This window comes from Molothrus ater, chromosome 6, assembly GCF_012460135.2.
Source record: "Molothrus ater isolate BHLD 08-10-18 breed brown headed cowbird chromosome 6, BPBGC_Mater_1.1, whole genome shotgun sequence".
In the NCBI taxonomy this organism is placed as follows: Eukaryota; Metazoa; Chordata; class Aves; order Passeriformes; family Icteridae; genus Molothrus; species Molothrus ater.
The window spans coordinates 45,977,961-45,998,019 of NC_050483.2; the positions used below are offsets into that span (position 1 = coordinate 45,977,961).

Genomic DNA, 20,059 nt, shown 5'->3' on the forward strand with positions numbered 1-20,059 from the left:
GCTTTGATATTATAGTAAAAGGTGAGTTAATACTGAGAAGGAGCACTCCTGTGAAAGGTATCACAAGTTAACTAATGGAATTGGGACAGGAAAAGCACTCAGGAGGAACTGAATTAAACCAGTAAAGGTTTTGCACTATTTTTTTGGTATCATGTAATGGGTGCCAAAAGGCAGCAGGGCCAGAACACAAATTACAAACTGGGACTAGAAAAGAGAACAGTTGGCAAATAGAAAAGAGAAAAAGAAAGCCAAGGACAGTAGGAAGAAAAAATGCCAAACAGGGACTTTAAATGGGAAAACAAAACTGATGTTTTTCGCAGTGAGCAAGAAGACACAATTTCTACTGCCTTTAAAATAGATTTGAAAGCACTACCTATTACAGGGTTTTGGTCCATTTTACAGAGAACATATGGTCCAAATACCAAGCAGATACATTTTCAAAGTAGCCTCAGCCTAAGAGGCATTTGAAATGCCAGGAGGAAAACTGAAGAGCTCCCCAGGTTTAAGTCTTCTGCCATTTGAAGATGCTCACTGGGAACCCACACTGCCACAGCAAGGATCCTCCATGTGTTTGAAGTGCATAAGCTCTGGTGAGGGACAAAGAACAACATTTGCTGTTATTTTCCTGAATCATCTGCTATCCTGTGCTAAGCACTTTAAAACCACCTCTTATGACAAATCAGCCAAGTTATCAAGGAACACCCAGTCTAATGGGGAACCTGGAATTCTTCCCAGGCCCCAAATGTGCCCAATGCTGTAAATGAGCGGGCAATGCTACCCCAGCTCACGCACCCTGAACCGTCACTGCAGCAATGACTCTTCTCACACCTCCCAGAGAATCTCTGGCAAGTATCTGTATACTAAGCCAGCCAACTTTTCTTTCAAGGCACACAAAGGGCAGGAGATGTTGAGAAAGAACTATGAGGACAGTAAAAACCCCAAAGAATATTGTATAAATATTTAACATGCTTTTCCCAATCACTACCAAGGTGTATGTAAATCTCCATGTATTATGTAGAGGCAGTGTAATCTGGCTTCATCAAGAGCTGGAGTGGAAGGAATAAAAAAGGAGTTGTGAAGATTTAAGGAAAACTGAAATCTAAGATAACAGTACCATTGGTAAAGAGTATAGCAGCTTCTTTTCTCTAGACTGGCCTCGGAATATCTAATTTTGGTGTTGTTCATCTTCAAGGCCAGCCAGCCACCTCATAAAAATGCAATCATAAACCATCTATTTCCCCCAGATTGTTAACCAAGACACAGGAAAGGTTCCATTTAAAAATCATTTTATTATTAACATAATCTTCCCATTAAGCCAAGTCTGGGTTCATGTATAAGGAATGTCGGTAAATATTCCATTTGAGGCTTCTTTTTACATATTTCCATTGATAAATAAACTCTGAATTCACATAAAAAAGTTAAACTTAAATAACTAATATATTTTTTTTGTAACAGGCATACATTGGTAAAATATAAATATTCTTGTACTCAGCCTTTGCTCTAGATAACAGTTAGCCACACATCACAGTTATTAACAACTAAAAACAAGAACTCAACTGATTTTCTGGCCTGGACTAAAATGGAGATGGAAACAGAAAATTCACATTTTGACTTTGGGCCAAAAGAGGTTGAGAGGCAGGAAGAGAACAGTTTTATTAACAGCCTTGTTAAAAATAGTCTGCTCTGCCACTGAATCTTAACTTATTCTACAATTGGTAGTCGATTCCATTATAATTTTATGTAACACTCAAGTTTCACTAACAAAATATGGCACATCATCCATGAACAATATAACGATGTTTTAAAACTACCAGGGCAAAACTGCAGGCAATAAGAGTGATTTGGCTCTGGCTCACCACTCTGTCCTCTCAGCCTGACATCAACATATGGTGGCACCTCCCTGCTTTGGCCACTTTCCCACAAAAGAGTGGAGTTTGTTACCTGTAGCTCTGAAGTTTCTCCAACTAACCAGTTACCAGGCAGTCTCACACAGTGGGTTTGCTCACCCAGAAGTCAAGACCAAAAACCTGTTGATGGAGATGCCCTCTCACAGGACCCTGGGGATGATGGTGAAAGGGACCACGGGGCTGCTGGCCTCGAGCTCCAGTGCCGTCAGGAAGCATTCGGTGGCGGCATCGTCATTGCCTTGAGCCTGCAGCACCTCTCCCAGGCTGTTCCAGACCTCGTGGGCTGTGGAGTTCACCTGGACAGCATCTCTGAGAATCTTCTCTGCCAAGCTATAGCGCCCAAGCTGGTGAAGGATCAGAGCCTGCAAGAAAACAAAGGGAAAATGGCTGAGAATGGCCAGGAGGGCTTTCCTGAAGCTCAAACAAGGTCACTGCAGTGAAATAGGGGTAGGCAGCTCTTGGGCTAAATGTGTTAGAGTCCGTAATTTTTATTTGTTTTTTAAATTTAAGAAATTACCTGATGCAGGACCGGAGCAAGCTACTCCACACCAACAAAGTCAAGTGGCTTTGGACAAGAAACAAAGACTAAGTAACAAAAACTCCACCTATTTGCCAAGAAGCAGGAAGTACCTGGGCTTTTGTGCAAGCTCCTGTTATCTGAAGTCCTAAGGTGTGTGCCCTGAAGTTGTCACACCCTCCCTGTGCATCTCAGCACAGGGATGCTGTAACAAGACTGAGTTCAGCTCAATGGGCAACAACCACAGTGCTTGATTTAATCTGTGGAACAGGAACAGGGACTGATATTGCCCCAGTGATGCACAAAGCACCAGCAGGCACAGAACCTCCTCATGAGCATACTTGTTACATATCCTCTATCTTCCTCTGCGAGATGGGATCCAAATCAACACTACACAATCCAGGGCATGTCCAGAGCCACTAGGATATGGGCTGAATGAGGCCATGGAAATCTCCATCCATCATATACAGCCACATTACTGTGCCAGAAAAGTCATGGAATGACCCAGTAAGAGAGCTTTATTTTGGGATTATAATAATCCTAACAATATTATGCATTTTTACATTGTGATTCTGTATTGCAAAACACATATGGAGTGCAAATCTTTGTTTTGCAGAGAGGTGTCCCAATTACATGCTTACAGAGGCCTTGTGCATTCTGCCCTCCCAGCCCCCACTCCTTGGACCACCATTTCTTTTATCTCTCTGCACATCTGTCCCTCAAATCCTTATTAACCTAAGCACTGCTGATTAGAAAGTACTGACATTCTATGCAGCCCCTGAATTACCCACCATACATTTCTGGAATTGTGCCCACCTGGCTGCGTTTCAGCTTGGGAAGACTGTTAACTCCATCCTACAGAACAACTGAGCACACCCTGCTCTGTAGAACAACATAAAGAGTGCTGTACAGTACTGGCAAGTGAATAAATAAATGCAATGCAGGCTAATTTCTAGCAGCCTGCAGATGTTCTCACATAAAGGTGCTAGAGGGCTTTTCTGGGTTTGGACTTTTTCTGAGCTGTCAATTGAGTCAGCATTTTCAGAGCAAGTGAACAGTACTTCCAATACAAAACCTGGATAACTCACAGGGTCAGAGCTTTTTTCCCCTGCAGTGAAGTGATTGGCAGTGACTGGTAGGTATCAGATGTGAAACTACAAAAAAATGAAGCAAGAAGATGGAATACACAAAGCTGTCACTGCAATGCACCTAACCTTAATAAAATTTAAGTGTTCTTATTCTTCAAGATAAGAAAATTTTCATAAGCCTTGCTTTTTTGTTGTGCAGATATGTATATTTTATACTAATTAAACATGTGAATTATTTGAATATTGCTAATAACTTTTTTTTCTTAAATATGCCAAGCCATTTTCCCTGCCTGCTAAGGATGGAAACTGTTCCTTTCCAGACCAAAGAAAAACCAAATTTTGCAGATATAAGCTTGTTCATAGGAAGAGACACATATTACATCACATCTGCCCTATTGTGTATGGCAAAAAGGATAGCTGAGATTTTCCAGGTGATAGAACTAGAGCAAATACTGGCAGTTGGCCTGCTTCTATACTTTCCTAAGAATACAAGCATTAGTGTTGAAATTAGCATTTATAGCAGTAGTGAAGGAACCATTCTTGCATGGGCAATGAGGCTGCATGCTGTTCCCTCATGTTTTGGGGACACAGCTTTCTCCAGGGAGTGCCTCCTGAAAGTCAGCCTTTCACTGGTGTCTCAGCCTGGGATGGGATGAAGGCTCCTGCCTCAGGTGGTAGCCCTGGGACAACAAGCTTTGCTTCCAAAGGACCAACAGAAAATTCCACTTGTTTCATGCAGAGCATTGAAAGGATGGTGACATTTGATCACTGTACCTGTGGGCTGAACTCAAATAAGTGATCTAGAGAAAGAACACAAAACACTCTCTGATTCATGAACTCTGTCAGAATGATGGTCAGATGTCACGCACTGTAAGTGTCCAGCTTGTAAATCCTCTTCCCAGATGAGTTCATTACAATTCTGAGGCACAGAACATTTAAGATTGTTTGCAGTCCTTGCCTGACTGTGCTCTATTAAGCATTACAGACCACAGGCAGAAGGAGCTGTGTCTATCACACAGCAATATCCTTTGGTGACCTCACACCAACACTCATCCAAGAAAACTAACTTCAGTTTACCAGCTGTCAGCATACAATTGCTTTCTGCATTAACTCTTCAGGAAAAAACCTGATCCACTAAAACTAACAGCAACAACAAAACCCACCCAACTAACCCCCTTCCCAAACCAAAATTCCTCTAAGATTTTCCAGAAATGATCAAATTTATATTATTATTTAAATTATCCCAGTCCTTCACTGTGTATATTCCTCTGCTTTCTGACTGGAAACAAAATCTCAAAGCTACCAGTTCGGGCCTTCACCTGTTTAACAGCAGATGTACAGACAACATTTATTTGCAGAATAATGTTAAGTCTTTTGCTTTATGGCTGAAGATGGGCCTGAAAAACACATCAGCTCTGCAGAAACACAGAAGGGTACCTAAGTGGCATATGGTTCACACCCTAAGACTTGGCATGTTACCTTAAAACCTAAGCAGAATGCCTTTTCTGTATATCCTCTCTATAAATCTTTAAGAAGATAAAATATGAGAGGGGTTCTGGAACCTGAATCAATTAGAAAAAGTGCTATATAGTAAATGTGCAAATAAGAAGATCCAGTCAACAAAATATAATACGACCAGTAAGTTCCTAAGGCAACCTATTTGTTCTTTGTACATTTAGACTGCTGCAGTACTTGACAGAGGTGTTCAAGACAACTGTTGGCATCTGCAGGAGAAAGCAGGATCTTTCCTGCTACTGCATCTCTTTCACCTGAAAGAACAATAAATGTATGACACTTGCTTCTAACACAGTTATAAAAGCCTCTAATGTGTGCAAACCTCTTCATTTTGCAGTTCAGTACAAATGTTGCTTATTACTTTACTCCATGTTTGGTTTGCTGAGAATTTGGGGGTTCCTTTGAGGTTGATTTTTTTTTTCCTGTCAAATCACTGATCTTCCCTAAGTTGTTAAGGCTTTCACTTTCTCTCTGGTTAGGATGTCTGTGTGTTGCAAACTCTCTATGCGAACCTTATTTTTGTTTTAGCCAGTTCTACATTGTAGGGGTGGATTTTGTAACTCAAAAAACTCCAAGAGAGAACTCTAATGAGAAATGGCACAGGCAGAAAGTGAAGAGAATCTCTGAAGAAACAAAGAGACTTTTTTATGCCATCATCACAACCAATGAAACCAGTGCAGTCCGCTGATATTTATCCCAGTCACTTTGAATAATCAAGAGTACTCCAAGATCTGTGGAGTTCAGATGCTCTCTGCTCAAGGAAAGGTCAACAGCCCTTTACAGTGCCCAGCCAGAGCTGGGGGTAAAAGGGATTTTGCAATTCTGAGAGCCTCCAGGGCCTCTCCAAAGGGGCTTTCTAAAACAGCAACACTGTGAAACACTGTGTGCTGCCCCAACAGGGAGGTGCTGCTGTCACCACAGACAGGTTCTATGCAAACTTCACATCCTAACAGAACAAACCCTCTAGGAATTGATCAAAATGGGGAGGAAAGTGCTTCCAAATTTTGCCACAAGTTATTTTCAAGATCTTGACAATTCCTTCCTCACCCTGTCGGGAGTCACAAAGTCTCCCTCTTGTTGGGCAATGATTTTACATGTGTTTCCTCCCTCTGCCATTGCATTTACACTTCATTTTACATTGCCCCACATACAAAACTGCTATTCTTTGCTTATTTCACCCAAACATCTCTTCAAGAACTGTTTTTTACAATGCTCAGTCAAACAGGGTCCATTTGTTCATTAGACAAATGTAAGCATCTTTTAAAAGGAAAACATTCAGATTAATTTGGATTTTCAAGTGGAGCATTACAGTCTTGAAATAAAATTTCCAGTTAGAAAATGCACTATTTTTTCATTACTAAAATATCATGACTCAGAACCTGAACAACATCATATAATAAGCAATTCTATAAAGTCATAATTGATTAAATAAGCATGTAGTGTAGTCTTCACTACAAAGGTATGTTTTTTCTGCAGAAGGGCTTTCTCTCTTTGCAAATTAACCTGTCATAATGATTAACCAAACAGTCAATGCAAAACACATATCTAGACAAATAAACATAGGACTAAAATTCTGTAAATAACTAATTTTTCATTTTGAAAAACAGCTATCAAAAGAACTATTAACACCAGCCATTTACAGCAGTCTACTAAGGTCACTTTTTTATTTGCTTCTAGGCAAATGAGAAGCTGACGTAAATTTTTTTTTCCATGGAACTGACATTGAAAATATTACAGTCACAGTTATTGCCCATCATATGTCTCACCAACCCAAAGCTTTATCATAAAGTGCTAAACTATATTTGCATTAACTGGAAAAAAAAAAGGTAGAAAGGTAACACTACAGATATCACTGTGGTTTCTTCAGTGTAACCAAAAAATTTGTCTCAAGAGAGCAGATTTCCTTCAGGTTTAACTGTCCGACTCCTTATCCCCTGTGCCTGAAAATAAACTGTTCTCAGCCTCAACAGAAGCACCACTTGAGATTTTTACCTTTATTCACTTGATATCAAGAGGAATCTTTTCATTTTCTTTGAGAAAAATATAGACTAGAAGTGGGACATGTTCTCAAACGCAAAGAAATTTATTTAAAAGGGAGAAAAAGAGGAACTGTGACCATGAGTCCGTTTGCACTCTTGCATTTTTCAGGGAGGCAGAGAAGAAACCTGGGAAATGGGAGAAATGGACAGAACAAGAACAAGAAATGCGGCTGATTTAACACACAAAAAAGTGCCAGAGATTCTCACCATGGTTAAGAAACAGTCTGTTGACCTACAGAAGTCTCAACTATGGAGATTTGAGTAGTACCAGATATGATATTCATATTAATTTATTCCTGGCAGATCTGTTACATGACTTGTTTGCTAAAAAGCTTCCTATACTTGTATGATACAAATCTTATTTAGCTAAAAAATAGCCCTCAGAGCTAAAAGTTTGCCTTGTAAAAACAACAGCTATGAGAAAACATTATAAGCATATGAAAATAAAAAATTGACTGATTTTGCTTTTAATGATAAGGGCAGGGAGACAGAAGAACAGTGGCCTGTTTTGCTGATGACTTGCTGAAGCCCAATAAGCTAACAGCTGATAATGTATAAGCAGACAGAGCTATTCAGATGTGGAAAACAATGATTCTTAAAAGCTACAAAAGATTTAAAGAACTCACTACATCCAACTTGACAATAATATCCCAGTTCACTACCTTACTGTTTTAAAGTGGGTCCCAGCCTAAGAGACGATCAACTTTAAGCTGTGAGAAATCAGAAGGACATGCTAGAAACATCCCCTTCCTATCTAAAAACTTCAAAATCAGGGATTATGACCATAAATAGTTACAAAACTCAATGTGCAATGTATGCATTGCAAATCCATATGCAGGGTAATTTTAGCATCAAAAAAACTGCCCCTTGTTACATGCTGCTTTTTCAGCCTATTTTGCAAGTGTTAAGGTGGCTGCTATTTTTAAACAAATCTATCAAACTTGAAGGTTTACCAGAGACTTGACAGTGTTATGCTATAATAATGAAACAGAAGTGTTAGTGAGACAAAATGAGAAGAATTTGCCATGATATATGGAAAAACAAGTAAAATTCTACAGCTGATGCTTTCCAACCTCTGTGATAAAAATACGCATTTTAAATGTAGTCTATAATCAATATTTTACACTTACATAGAGTGAAACAGAACATTATTTATATACTGTGCTTGCCTATTTTCATTTTAGCTGGTGACTTTGTGCTGAAACATGTCCATCTAGTCAAAGTATGACTTTGCATAAGAAATCATTTATAAACTCCTTTCAAAGGCACATGCATCTTGAGTCATTGTGCATAATTATTTTCTGCAAGTACGAAAAGATTGTGACACAGTACATCAGTTAGAAATAAACCATTCCATCAGAAAAATGATGAATAAACATAGTTCTGTATCTGCAGACACAGGTTGCACTTTAATGCAGAGATTTTGAAGGGTGGTGACCACATTATAAGGTTTAAAACCAACTGGACTGGCAACACTACACTTACTTTACAAGTAAAGGTGATAATAAATATGTTTTTTTTTAATTGGAAAAGAAACTGCAACATGTATATTATATACATAACACATTATATATATAACTTGCTTTCCAAAATGCAGAATAAAAACTACTTATCTTATTTTCTCTAACAAGGAAGTTCTTTTGAAAAATAAAAAGCATATTTCTTCAAATATGGTCTGGATAAAGCTTCCTAGCAGCTCAGTATGGATTTTCTTTTTTAAATGAGAACAACCAGCTAATAATACTACATTTGATCACTCACTAAACCAAACAAAGCAGCTGATGAACAAGCCTGTGCCTTGATCCAACCCTTTTGCTCAGAGCCTATCCCAGATCATCACCTGTGCCTCATGTCCCTCTCTGTCTCACCCCTCCCTCCATGCCCAGCCCACTCTCTGTGCTCTCTGTGGCCCTACTGGAGCCCCAGTTTGTTATTTCTCTGCCCTTCCCCCAGTGCTAACATACCCTCTAAGGTATCCAATTGCTTCCCCTGCTGCAAAACACTTGTTGCTAGGAGAAAACCTACTGCTTGGCAACAGATTCTTAAAACAACAACTTTGGCTTTGTTACTCACTGAACTTCACATCACCAGCATGAAATAACGAACCCGTGTGGCTGGGAGTGCATCTCTGTGCTTGTAACTCCCTTGGAAATGACTGACCCCTTCCCACAAGGATGTGATTGCCTTTTAGTTCCCTACTGCTCACAGCCCAGAATGCAGAAAGGTTCAACATTGAAGGTTGTTTTTAAAAACTGCTGATTGCAGTCTTCCACTGAGAGGGAAGCCCCTGGGGGACTTCTCTTCCTATTAAGACAACATATTCCTGCAATAATCTGCTGTAATTTTGATTTACACCTTATGTGAACGTCCTGATAGCTTTAAAAAATAGCATGACTACCAGGCTACACTGCAAGATTTGACTATATAATTTGACTATAGCAAGCACACTGGAAACAATAAAACACCTTATGATAAAATGAAGCAGTTAGAGACTCCAGAGCTCATTTAACTTTTTACCTCCATCTGAAAATTACATTGAGGGCCTTATTTTATACACTGTGGCTACCAACATAGTAACCCCACAATGGCTCTCCCTTCAGAAGTCAGATGGCTACAGCTGTGGCAAGTACTGCATCACCAGTGGCATCAGGGAATAATTAAGCATAGCCTTAGCCCTCAGATTATGGCCAGTCCTAAATTTGGAGTACTTGTCATCTGGGGCAAATGTTTTACATCTCGTCCCAGGTGTGACAGCATGAGGTGACACTGTAGTGTGTGTAGGTCTCTGGATCACCTCCCTCCATTTGGCACCACTGGATCTTCCCTTCCCTCCCTCCCAGCACTGAAGCCACATCATTGTCTTCTCACCCTTCCCACAAACCAGAAATGAGGATTTCCCAGATGTACCAAATACATGCACTTGTGATGAAAAGGGGTGCAGGAGATCACAGCTTCACACAGTGCTGTTTATGAAATGGGCCCATAGCCATTTCTATATTTTGGTATGTTCTGGTCTTTTGTGATTCATACCCCACCTCTTCCTCTATGTAGACAGCTCATAGATATCAACACATCCCAGTGAGTTCCCTACAGAAATCCTGCCATGTTATCAGTCTCATCTGTAGCTGCATTTCAACACTGCCTGGGTTCAAAGCAAGGCCAAGTTTACCACTTGTGCTCCATACAGAGACTCCAAAGCACTGTTTGTTATTGATGCCATTATTTTTACAGTATTGAGTCAAAGGGTCAGAAGTATAGCAAACTGTATTTCTGTTATTCAAAACCTAGGAGTAACATAGAAGTTTCAATATCCAAAAGAGGAAAAAAAACCCCAAATCCTCCAAAAATTACACAAGTACCAAACAGGATAAACAGATCAAGTTTTTGAAGTGAGGAGCCTCAAAGTCACCCCACTGAGTCAATATTCAATTATTTGAGCTAAAGCTGGATTTTTCACAAGAACTGAGGATACCAGGAATTCAGGATCTTTACTCCACTGCCTAAAACTAGGTTTGAGTTTAGAATACCTGAAGGTTCCTGGTTTTGAAAGCTTGTGCTCCATGCAAAACTATTATAATGTCAAGACATTAATGTTTTCTGTCCATCAGTCAATTAGAGATAGAATTAAAGAATAAATAATTAGAAATAGCAAGCAGTGACTTTTTAAGAAGCTGTTTTTCATTAATGACAGTTCTATACAACCACATTGAATACACTGCATTGTATGTGGCTTCTGGAAATAGTAATTAGAGAAATTGATCAAGTGTTTTAATGAAGAAATCAATCTGAAGTCAGGGGAATAGTTTGTGTATCAAAGGAAAAGCAGAGTTGCAGATCAAGTACTAGGCTCTGTGAGTAAAATTTATAATTAATAGAACTGTCAGAGTCTCCAAAGATCTCCAATTGAGCTTTGGAGATCTTTCACCAGATTGCCACTGTACTGAAAGCCAGCACTTGCAGTCCATCAGTACTACAGAAACTAGCATGCACTTGTCTGAACTTTTGAGACTATGGAAAAGGAATCAGAAGAGAATAATATTCTTCTGAAGTACCTTTTTGCATTTATGCATGTGCATTTCTCTCAAATATTCTGAAAAATGCTGTATTAAATATTCAAAGTCAGAACTGCAGTATTAGATAAAAGATGACCAATCTTTTCATTACTAAAATAAAACAGAAATTCTCAGATTAAAGCACATCATTCATTTTTTTATTCCTTTTCCCCTTAGCCAAAGAGAATTCTGCATATAAAAATATGTACATACATATGTTATAGCTATGACTAATGTCACTGTTTCAAAAGTGTTATGACACCACAGCAGCACTTACTACACTGGCACTGCAGTAACCTCTAAGAAAAAGAGATTATTTTTAATTCAGTATTAATAAATATATATGTTTATAGCATCCCCAGGAAACAGACCACTTCCTCCCACACAAAACAGATGTGAAGTGCCATCTGCTGCTGGGGCTCAGCACACTCTGCAAGGGCATCCTCATGGCAGTGTGCACAGCCCTCCTGGCAGGAGAGGGAATGCACCCCCTCTCTGCCTGGCTTCTGAGAGGCAAGGCAGAAGCTGTAGGTAGCTGCTAACCTGCCAGTCTGCCAGGACAGCTGCCAGCAGATCCTCCTTTAAGGGACAGCTATTTTCAGTGTGAAAGAAGGGCCCACACCCTCCCATCTGTGCACCATCAGGCACAGGTCAGAAGAGCCAGAGCCTAACCATTGGATAAGAAAGGACTTCTAGCACTTCAGAAAAATCAAACAAACACTTCCCTATATATTGACTTACCCTGCACAAAATTGGAAGAAGTTGAACATACTGAAAAATCTACAGGAAAAAGCTCTGACAACTAAAGGGAGAAGTCCAAATAGAAGTATTTTGGGGAAAAATTATTAAAGAGCTAAGAATAACATCAACATACCTCAACAAATCAGCTTTTGCTAGTACTGACCTGGAAGTAAACACACTACTATAACTGAAGCATCACCTAAGTTTTATAATTAAATTCCATATAAGCTTATCACATTTTCTCTCAACTCTTTTTTGTGGATTAATGGTTAATTTTTTAACTAAAACTTGCAAAAGTAAGGTATTTTCTATTTAATCAACATCAGATCAGAAGAATCCTCTTAGGTCACTCAATTCTATCTGGACAACCTTACACCAAGATTTCTTGCTCCACATTTTTTAGCCTGAAAGTGCTAGGAATCCTATTCACATCATCTTCTGAAATTTTTCCCTAGCTAGTTTGTTTTCATTTGCTCCAGTGCCAATGCCACTTAGCCTTATTTGGATTATACATATTCCTCCCAAGTTTACAAGGATCATATATTATTATTAAAATTTCCTACTCCTCCCAGACAGTGCTGCAGACATTTCCAGTGCCACAGTGCTGTGCAGTCACCTCAGCACTGGCCAAGCCACACACTGGGTTTGCCATCCAGCACATCACTCAGGATTTCAAGAGAATCACAGCCCCAGCCTGGGAGGAACCAAAGGGAAACCTCTGCCCTAGTGCACACTGAGGCTTCACTTGCCCCAGGGACCAGCCCCAGCTGGTTCCACTGGGCATGGCAGATTCTCTTCTGGGTACATAAAGCAACCAGTGGAGCACAAACACCACCATTCCACAAGGGAAGGAGAATCTGTAGGCTCACAAAACTAAAGGTGAGACTGCACTCTTGACAAGATCATGATGCTGATAATGGGGACAAGATGATGCCTCATGTTGTGCCCAGCCAGCTCACAAACAATTGAGATACAGCTCTGATCAAGTACTTATCCCCAGCTCTTTATCCTCCCCAGTCATTTCCATACTCAGTCTTGCTCTTGCATTTCTGAAAATTATTTTATTGCTTTCACTGAAGGGTCTCCAAGTCTCACTTTTAATCAAACCTTGCCTTCGTCATGCAACTCTTCTCACTGAGTAGAGGTACTGCATGAACTATTCTAAAATTTTCTGTTAACAAATCCAGTAATATTCAGTGAAGCCTCAGTTATTCCATCAACTAGTTCTTCCAGAATTCTGGTCAACTCCTCCATACTCTTCCACCAGCAAGTACTTACCATCATTTCCATACTTTCATTTCAACTGCTAATTTTACCTTTGCCATTCATGATGAATATCACATTCCTGTTGAAGATGGAGGCAAAATATGACTTGCAGTTATGGACTTTTTGTAAGTTTATATCCATCACTGTTCTGATTGACGCTGCATGTTAAATCATATTCTGTGGTTGGTTTATGGCTCTTGAAATACATTTTTCAGACTGTATAATAAATTAGTGCACAAGGTTGGAATCTGCAGAGAAAATGTAATTCCAAATGCAGTTTCTTCCTCAGTCCTCTCCTTTGGTTTACTATTCTCAGCTGACAGGCAGCTGGAATAAACTGGAGCCCTGCTTCCCCAAGTGTAAGAGCCTTGTCCATTTGAGTCACTTTTCTAGCTCACTGGAGCAGAGTTGGCAGGAAGAACAAGAGTGACAGAAAAGGCACTCCTCCACAAAGCTAGGATTTGATCAGAGTAAGCAAACTGGGAAGTTAATGCTCTCTGAGTAAAGAGCTGAAATGCAGAGTAGCAGCTTCCACTTTTCAAGGAAGGGATTTTCATGGCATAAGAACTACTAGCATGGGTTTGGTGGGGAAGGTGGGAATTCTGGAATTTAAGTGAGCTGCTGAGTCTGAGGTGAGATACAAACATTTCCTACCACCTATTGTGTTAAACAATGGATTAATCTTCACAAAAATATTCAGATATAAATCTCATATTAAATAAAATATAATCCACACGGCAGATAGACCACACCTACTCATAACACATCCCTAAATTTTTGAAGCTCAGGCTTTGATTCTGCACCAAATGAGGTGAGTTTGGATGGCCAAACTAAAGCTACCTCATTTATTTTCCAGAGATCACCAGCTGCTCATACTATCATATCACAATTTGAAAGGAAATGAAGTTTGACGTGTCAATTAGTTTAAAAGATCTGACAGCATTTCATACTGTTTTCTACTTTATATCAGAACCAGTTATTTCTGGCAACTGTAACCTACAAACTCGTGGCTAGGCATTCAGTTAATATAACAAAGCATCATCACAGACTGCCTTTGTGTCATAGCATTTCATAGCCCTCTGCTAAATCTTTGGGTCCATGACCCTCACAAAGCCATCTGTTCCAACACTAGTGTGGCTATCACTTTTTCAATGGTCATAAATTAAAAACCAGACAGAATCCCAAAGAAGCTATTGTCAGCTGTCAGGACAAACTGTAATAAGGACTATGGAAAAATGGAAATTGAAATGGCTTTGCAGCTGACAGAGGTTCACCTGCTCATCTTTTGAACATTTGTAAACACATGACAATACCTGCCTTAATTTGTTACTTGCACCCATTTAGAAAATAAGGTTGTTTTGTTTTTAAATGAGAGGATGTACTTTTAAAACTGTGTCTTTATTTTAAAATACTTATTTTAAGGTAGCAAAACCCACTTACCATCAGGGACATTTTAATTCAGAAGCCAGGGCAAAATCCATTTTTTTAGTAAGTCAGATCAGTTCTGATAGATGGCAAATATTATTAGATGGCAAGCATTCTTCCAAAGTGCTACCTAACACCACCTTTGTCCATGTAGATTTAGAGCTTTGCAATCATTTTCACACAGCATATTGTACAGAAGAAATGTTGAATCCACATGATCTTTTTGTTATTTCTGTAGCCCTTTACAGATAAGGTCTTTACATCACACATAATTCACTCTTTCATCTAAACATATTATGCAATGCAGGAATACAGCTAACTAAGCTAATGTAGCACAATACATTATGCTATGTTCTGGAATAATTTTAAACCATCAACTTTTAACAGCACTGACTGCAGTGAAGCCTGGTTTGGGTTTCTAATGACTGTGCCTTACTTCGCTGCAGCTGAGAATTTACAAACACTCACTCTTGTGTGTTTGCTCATACCTAATAAAAATCTGAAATAATAAAAGGTCTTGGTAGTCTTTCCTCCTGCCTCTATTTCTGTAATATTTGCACAAGCTTTTTTTTTTTATCATTCCTTGTTCTGTCCAGATGAAACAAAAGTGTTAAAGAATGAATTTGTATGCCTGATTTCCTAAGGATATTGGTCTTAAGTAGTAATTTCAATGTATGAGATGTAAACAGTGTATTAGTAGTGGCTGAGGAAGACTGAACACACTGAGCTGCAACAAATAATTTCACCAGCATCACTAATTAAAGACTAATTAATTAAAACCTAGGAAAAAAAACGGAACTCACATGTTAATTTCAGATACATCCATAAAAGAAGCATTTGTAAATTCACTTACAAAGTTTAGTTCCTGGAAGAACAGGAAAGCATTTTAAAACTTTTTGATTTTTCATCAAAGTATTTAGAAAGAAAAAATAGAAAGAATCAAATATCTGCATCCTAAAGGGCCTATTAAAGCTCAAGTGGTTTTGGGAAGTGTCTTTCCTTGCAGGACTTAGCTTTCACCAGTGTGAACAATGTACATGTTTTCATATTTCTGCTAAGTAAGTGCTTTGGTAATGAATTGCTTTGCTTTGTTCAGCTGAGCAGTACTGAAAGACTGAAGATTTCTTCCAGGTCAAATGCTTTCTGTATAGATACGTGGCTCTTGAATATGAGCACTCCATTTTAACTCTGTGCTTTTCTAATATTGCTTTTTCCTTCAATTCTATGCCAGCTCTTAAGAAGAAGAAAAGCTGCTCCTAAAATCAACTTCAAATCTAATTTAAGGGCTATTTCTTGAAAGCCAGCTAAGCATCACACCAGCATCTACCAAAACACAGGATTTCTGAGATTAGTGTGAAAAGCCACACATGTATAAACTACATATCAGAGATTAGCAGAAAGAAGCTGTAATGTGTGATGCAGAAAGTTTTTTCAATTTCCCAAAACTCCAGTAAGTGCATCTTAATACAAAACTACATTCAACCTCAACATCTGGGCAGTAGAATATACTCACAACCATTGTGACAATCCTTTTTCCTTTAGATTTCTATATCCATGTACTTGATATTTAGTCCTGGTTTGAAGTTAACTTTTCTTGAATTTTATCTTACTATCAAGTAAAAATGTAAGATAAGAAACAAAGATTTATAGAAGTAGTTTACCTTTATCACCTATAAAAGTATGTTACTAAAAAACAGTGCAATGCTTAACTGAGCTCTCAAAACCAGAGCAAAAAGTAATCTCAGAAACAATGTTCTGATGCCTCAGGTAGTTCAGAACCAGTCTGCTATCCAGCCATCTCCTGCACCAAGCATCTCAGCTGCAATGACTTGGGAAACAATATATTCATTGAGCAAATCCAACACTGACAAATCTTCCATAGAGGAGAGAACTGGGAGAGAGATGTGAAGTGATGTATTATTTAAGAGTATTGAAAGTGAATGATACACGCGAGGACTTCATTTTACACAGCTGAGCTGAACGGCTATCGAGGAGATGCCACAGATCCCTTCACTTAAACTGCAGGCAAAGGCAAGAACTATCAAATTTGTAATTTTCACTGATAATCAATTTTCAATGATAGAACTGATTTAATAATCTACATTTTAATAGGAGGTCCATCAGTGAGAGTACTAAATTCAAATATCGTAAGGGAAAGTCCTCCTAAAAGTCTGCCAATCATTTGCAAGTCAAAACCCACAAAAGACACTCCACAGACTCCTTTCAGCAGGCAGTGGGAATACTGATACAAGACTGACACTGGAGATGCCTATGGGGAAAATGATTTTCTACACATTGCAAAGGCACTGGAAAGAATAATCACAGGAATTAAATGTGAGTCCCATGAATGTGATGCTCAGAATGAGAAATCAGGAGGTTTGTACTGTATATATAGCCAGGTATGTCACAGCACCTACAGCACCACAGCACCTTCAGTTTCCCCATTTCTTACTGGGAATACATGTTCAGGGCCAAACATATTTGAAACTTAACATGTTGAGCACTCAAAATTATTATGAAAAAAATACTATAACCTTTTTAAAATATCTAAATTTTTGATTTAGAAAAAGAATAAAAAAGATTTGAGCTATTGTCTTACTGTCTGACATACCAACTCTTAGTTGCCATAACACTTGCAAATGCTCAGCTTAGCCACTTACTTTTTATTCTTCCAAATTTCCTCAGATACGTAAATATCCATGCCTGAAAATATAATAACTATAACTAATGGTATTTTTTTTCAAATGCCAAGAGTTTTTTGCAAAGCTAGTGTTTTAACAAAACATACAGACTAGAGTCATGGTTAACTGGTGAAACTAAAGAGCCCTTAACTCTTGGCTCTCTATAAAGTCCACACACATTAGTATCAAAATTTAAAAGGCGTAGATCAACACTGTACTGCTGACTGAAAAAGTGATGAAAGTTGAAAATAGCTTTCTGTTTTCAAGTTCATCATTACTTAGTCTCATTCATGATGTATTTTTCCACCCATCTCAGATTAACCAGGTTGTTTACCATGATAGAAGTAGCATTAAAAGCATTAACAACTCTAAATCTGCAGTCAGTTTCATTCAGAGAAGACACTGGCCTTCTCCAGTGAGATGAAGTACACAAAGTGGCCAGAGAGCATGTCTCCTCTCCCCTGCTGAGAAATCAAGAGATGGTAGATTTCTGAATAGCATCACCACATAATTTTCTTCATGCCATTTGTTGCTACTTGTTGAAGAGAATATACTCTAATAGGAATAATAATGGAAAAATAACCATCACACCTTCTAAATAACACAGTTTCCAGAGATGCACAAAACCCACTTCAGATTTTCTCACAAATTAAAGCTCCTCAAAATAACTGCTTTCTCTTTAATAATTTGTTCATCTAGATTAAACACATAACTTGACATAAAATATAGTCCATCACTAACCTTAAAGGCCAATTCCCTAACTCCATCTAGCACAAGTTTGCTACCAGAAAACACAGTCTATTATAAAAGAAATCTAATCTTGGAGAAAATATATTATGCTACTCACACATAGTAAGTTGGTTGAATTCTTCCAAAGTGCAAGGTGCAACTCATCTTTAAACAGTAGACTCATGAGCAGGGGAATTACTGCTTAAGTATAAAACTGGCTAGAAGAGAAGCTAAGCTTCAGCAAATGGAAAAGAGGTGTTCAAATAAAATTTAAAATGAGATGAGCTGAAGAGGGAGAGATAGACATAAGAAGACTGCTCCAGACTGGGGATTTGCAGAAAAAACTCTGAACCAGAGCAGACAACTTATCTGGGGAATACAGCTGCTTGACATAACCCTGCAAAAATGAGGATTAAAATTATTTCCTGGGGGACAGTTGCTTCCAGATCTCCAGTTTTGCATGAAGGTAAGCCACTTTTTGCTTGATAAGGATAAGATAAAGCACAATTTTCAAGAACAAATTGTTTATAGTTCCTAGTCAGAAAAAAAGAATTATAATTGATTAGGTAACTTCTGGTCCTCTCAAGAGCAGTCTGTTTTCTCAGGAAATAGCTTCTGCCAAAGCAAGTAAAGCTCCCCTGTGAGAAATACAAAGCAAAAATCAAAAGATCATTTAACCAGTGCATAGAAATGCACTGAAAACTGCATGAGATTTATAGCAAAATACATGCACTGATAACTGCTACACCAGTTTATAATAACAGGTTATTCTAAGAGAGACTGAGAAAGAGTCAGGGCTCAGACACCTGGTGTGGTGCTGCAAGTTTCTGACACTCATTTACTCACCACCTCAACTAAGCCACATGGAATGGTTTATCTCTTTCAGATTGCTGTTGATGGTAGTACTCACTTATATTTCACCAATTTGCAAAGTTATGCAGCACAAGAAAAGAAAAGAAAAAGAAAAGAGAGACAACATGTGTAGACGATCGCAAGCTTCAAACGTCCTGTAGCTAAAGAGTTCTTACCTACAGAATTCTACAACACAGCCTTTCTCAGGAGAAGGAAAATAAAATATCTCTTGTTGATTTAAAGATGAGGATGGCTACTCTCTCACAGCCTTTTTCCCATTCTTTATGTTTACGACCCTCCCATCCCAATCCTTAACAATATTTCTTTATTCATTATATGAAATTCAGTTATAAGTGATTAGATGCCAGATGTTACCTACAAGCAAAGCATACCAGGTGCTACATAGCTTTTATTGCTGTGTAAGTTCTCAGCCCCAGCTATACTTTAATAAATTCAATGAGCACAAAAATGCCCAGGGAACCAAAATAATCATAATTAGCTCAGTGCATACTTCAGCAGAATGACCTAATTTAAAAAGTGTTTTGCAAAGCAATTCTCATATTGAAAGGCAATTACACAGAGCAAAATAAAAATAGAACTTTTGAGATCCATGCAAAAAAGCACCAGCAAGTATCTATGAAAAGGGATGTAAGAGACTACAGAGGATAGCAGGGAAGAGCACACATTTTCAATTTTTTCCATGCCTTCTCTCTTTTCCTTTTTGTTCTTTTTTTGAAAATAAGGAGAACTTAAATATCAAGAACAACTATTAGCACTTCACTGGCACTAGGCCTCCTGGCCATTTCCTGAATTACTAAGACTACTGACATTTTCCTTATGTTAAATTAGTCATCCTTGTTAATGTTTTTTTATTAGTATAAATCTGTATGTTTTACATTCTATTTTAGGCAGCCAGTTACCCAGAAAAAAAGCAGAGAGGAAAAGGGATGTCAACAAAACCCATCTGTCAATGACTTTTATGTAGTCAGCCCTCCAGAGGGTAAAAGGCATAAGAAGCTGGAAAGACTCTGGAAAGACTTTTAACAGGAATTACCCTTTCTAAAACCTACAAAAAAAAAAAAAGCCCAAGAAAGGAATTTTTTTATGCTGTGATCAGATGCTTTTACAATTTTGCTGGCTCTTTATCATCTCTACTTAGTACTACAAAAGAGATACTTCCCATGTAAAAACGGTAAAGAGCAACAAATATTTTGTTTTCTTTAAATAATATTCGACACGTATCTGTC

At 38.4% G+C, this 20,059-nt stretch overlaps 1 protein-coding gene across 3 annotated transcripts in view; it reads right to left on the reverse strand.

Annotated features, from left to right (window-relative positions):
* Positions 1–1,269: 1,269 nt before the first annotated feature.
* The window catches only part of TTC7B (tetratricopeptide repeat domain 7B), a 118,088-nt gene continuing 99,298 nt past the window's right edge, over positions 1,270–20,059 (reverse strand). For all 3 annotated transcript variants that reach the window (XM_036383856.2, XM_054515126.1, XM_036383855.2), the window contains one exon: positions 1,270–2,269. In XM_036383856.2, the coding sequence (XP_036239749.1) occupies positions 2,048–2,269 (222 nt within the window). In that variant the 3' untranslated portion in view covers positions 1,270–2,047. The remainder of the gene's footprint in view (positions 2,270–20,059) is intronic.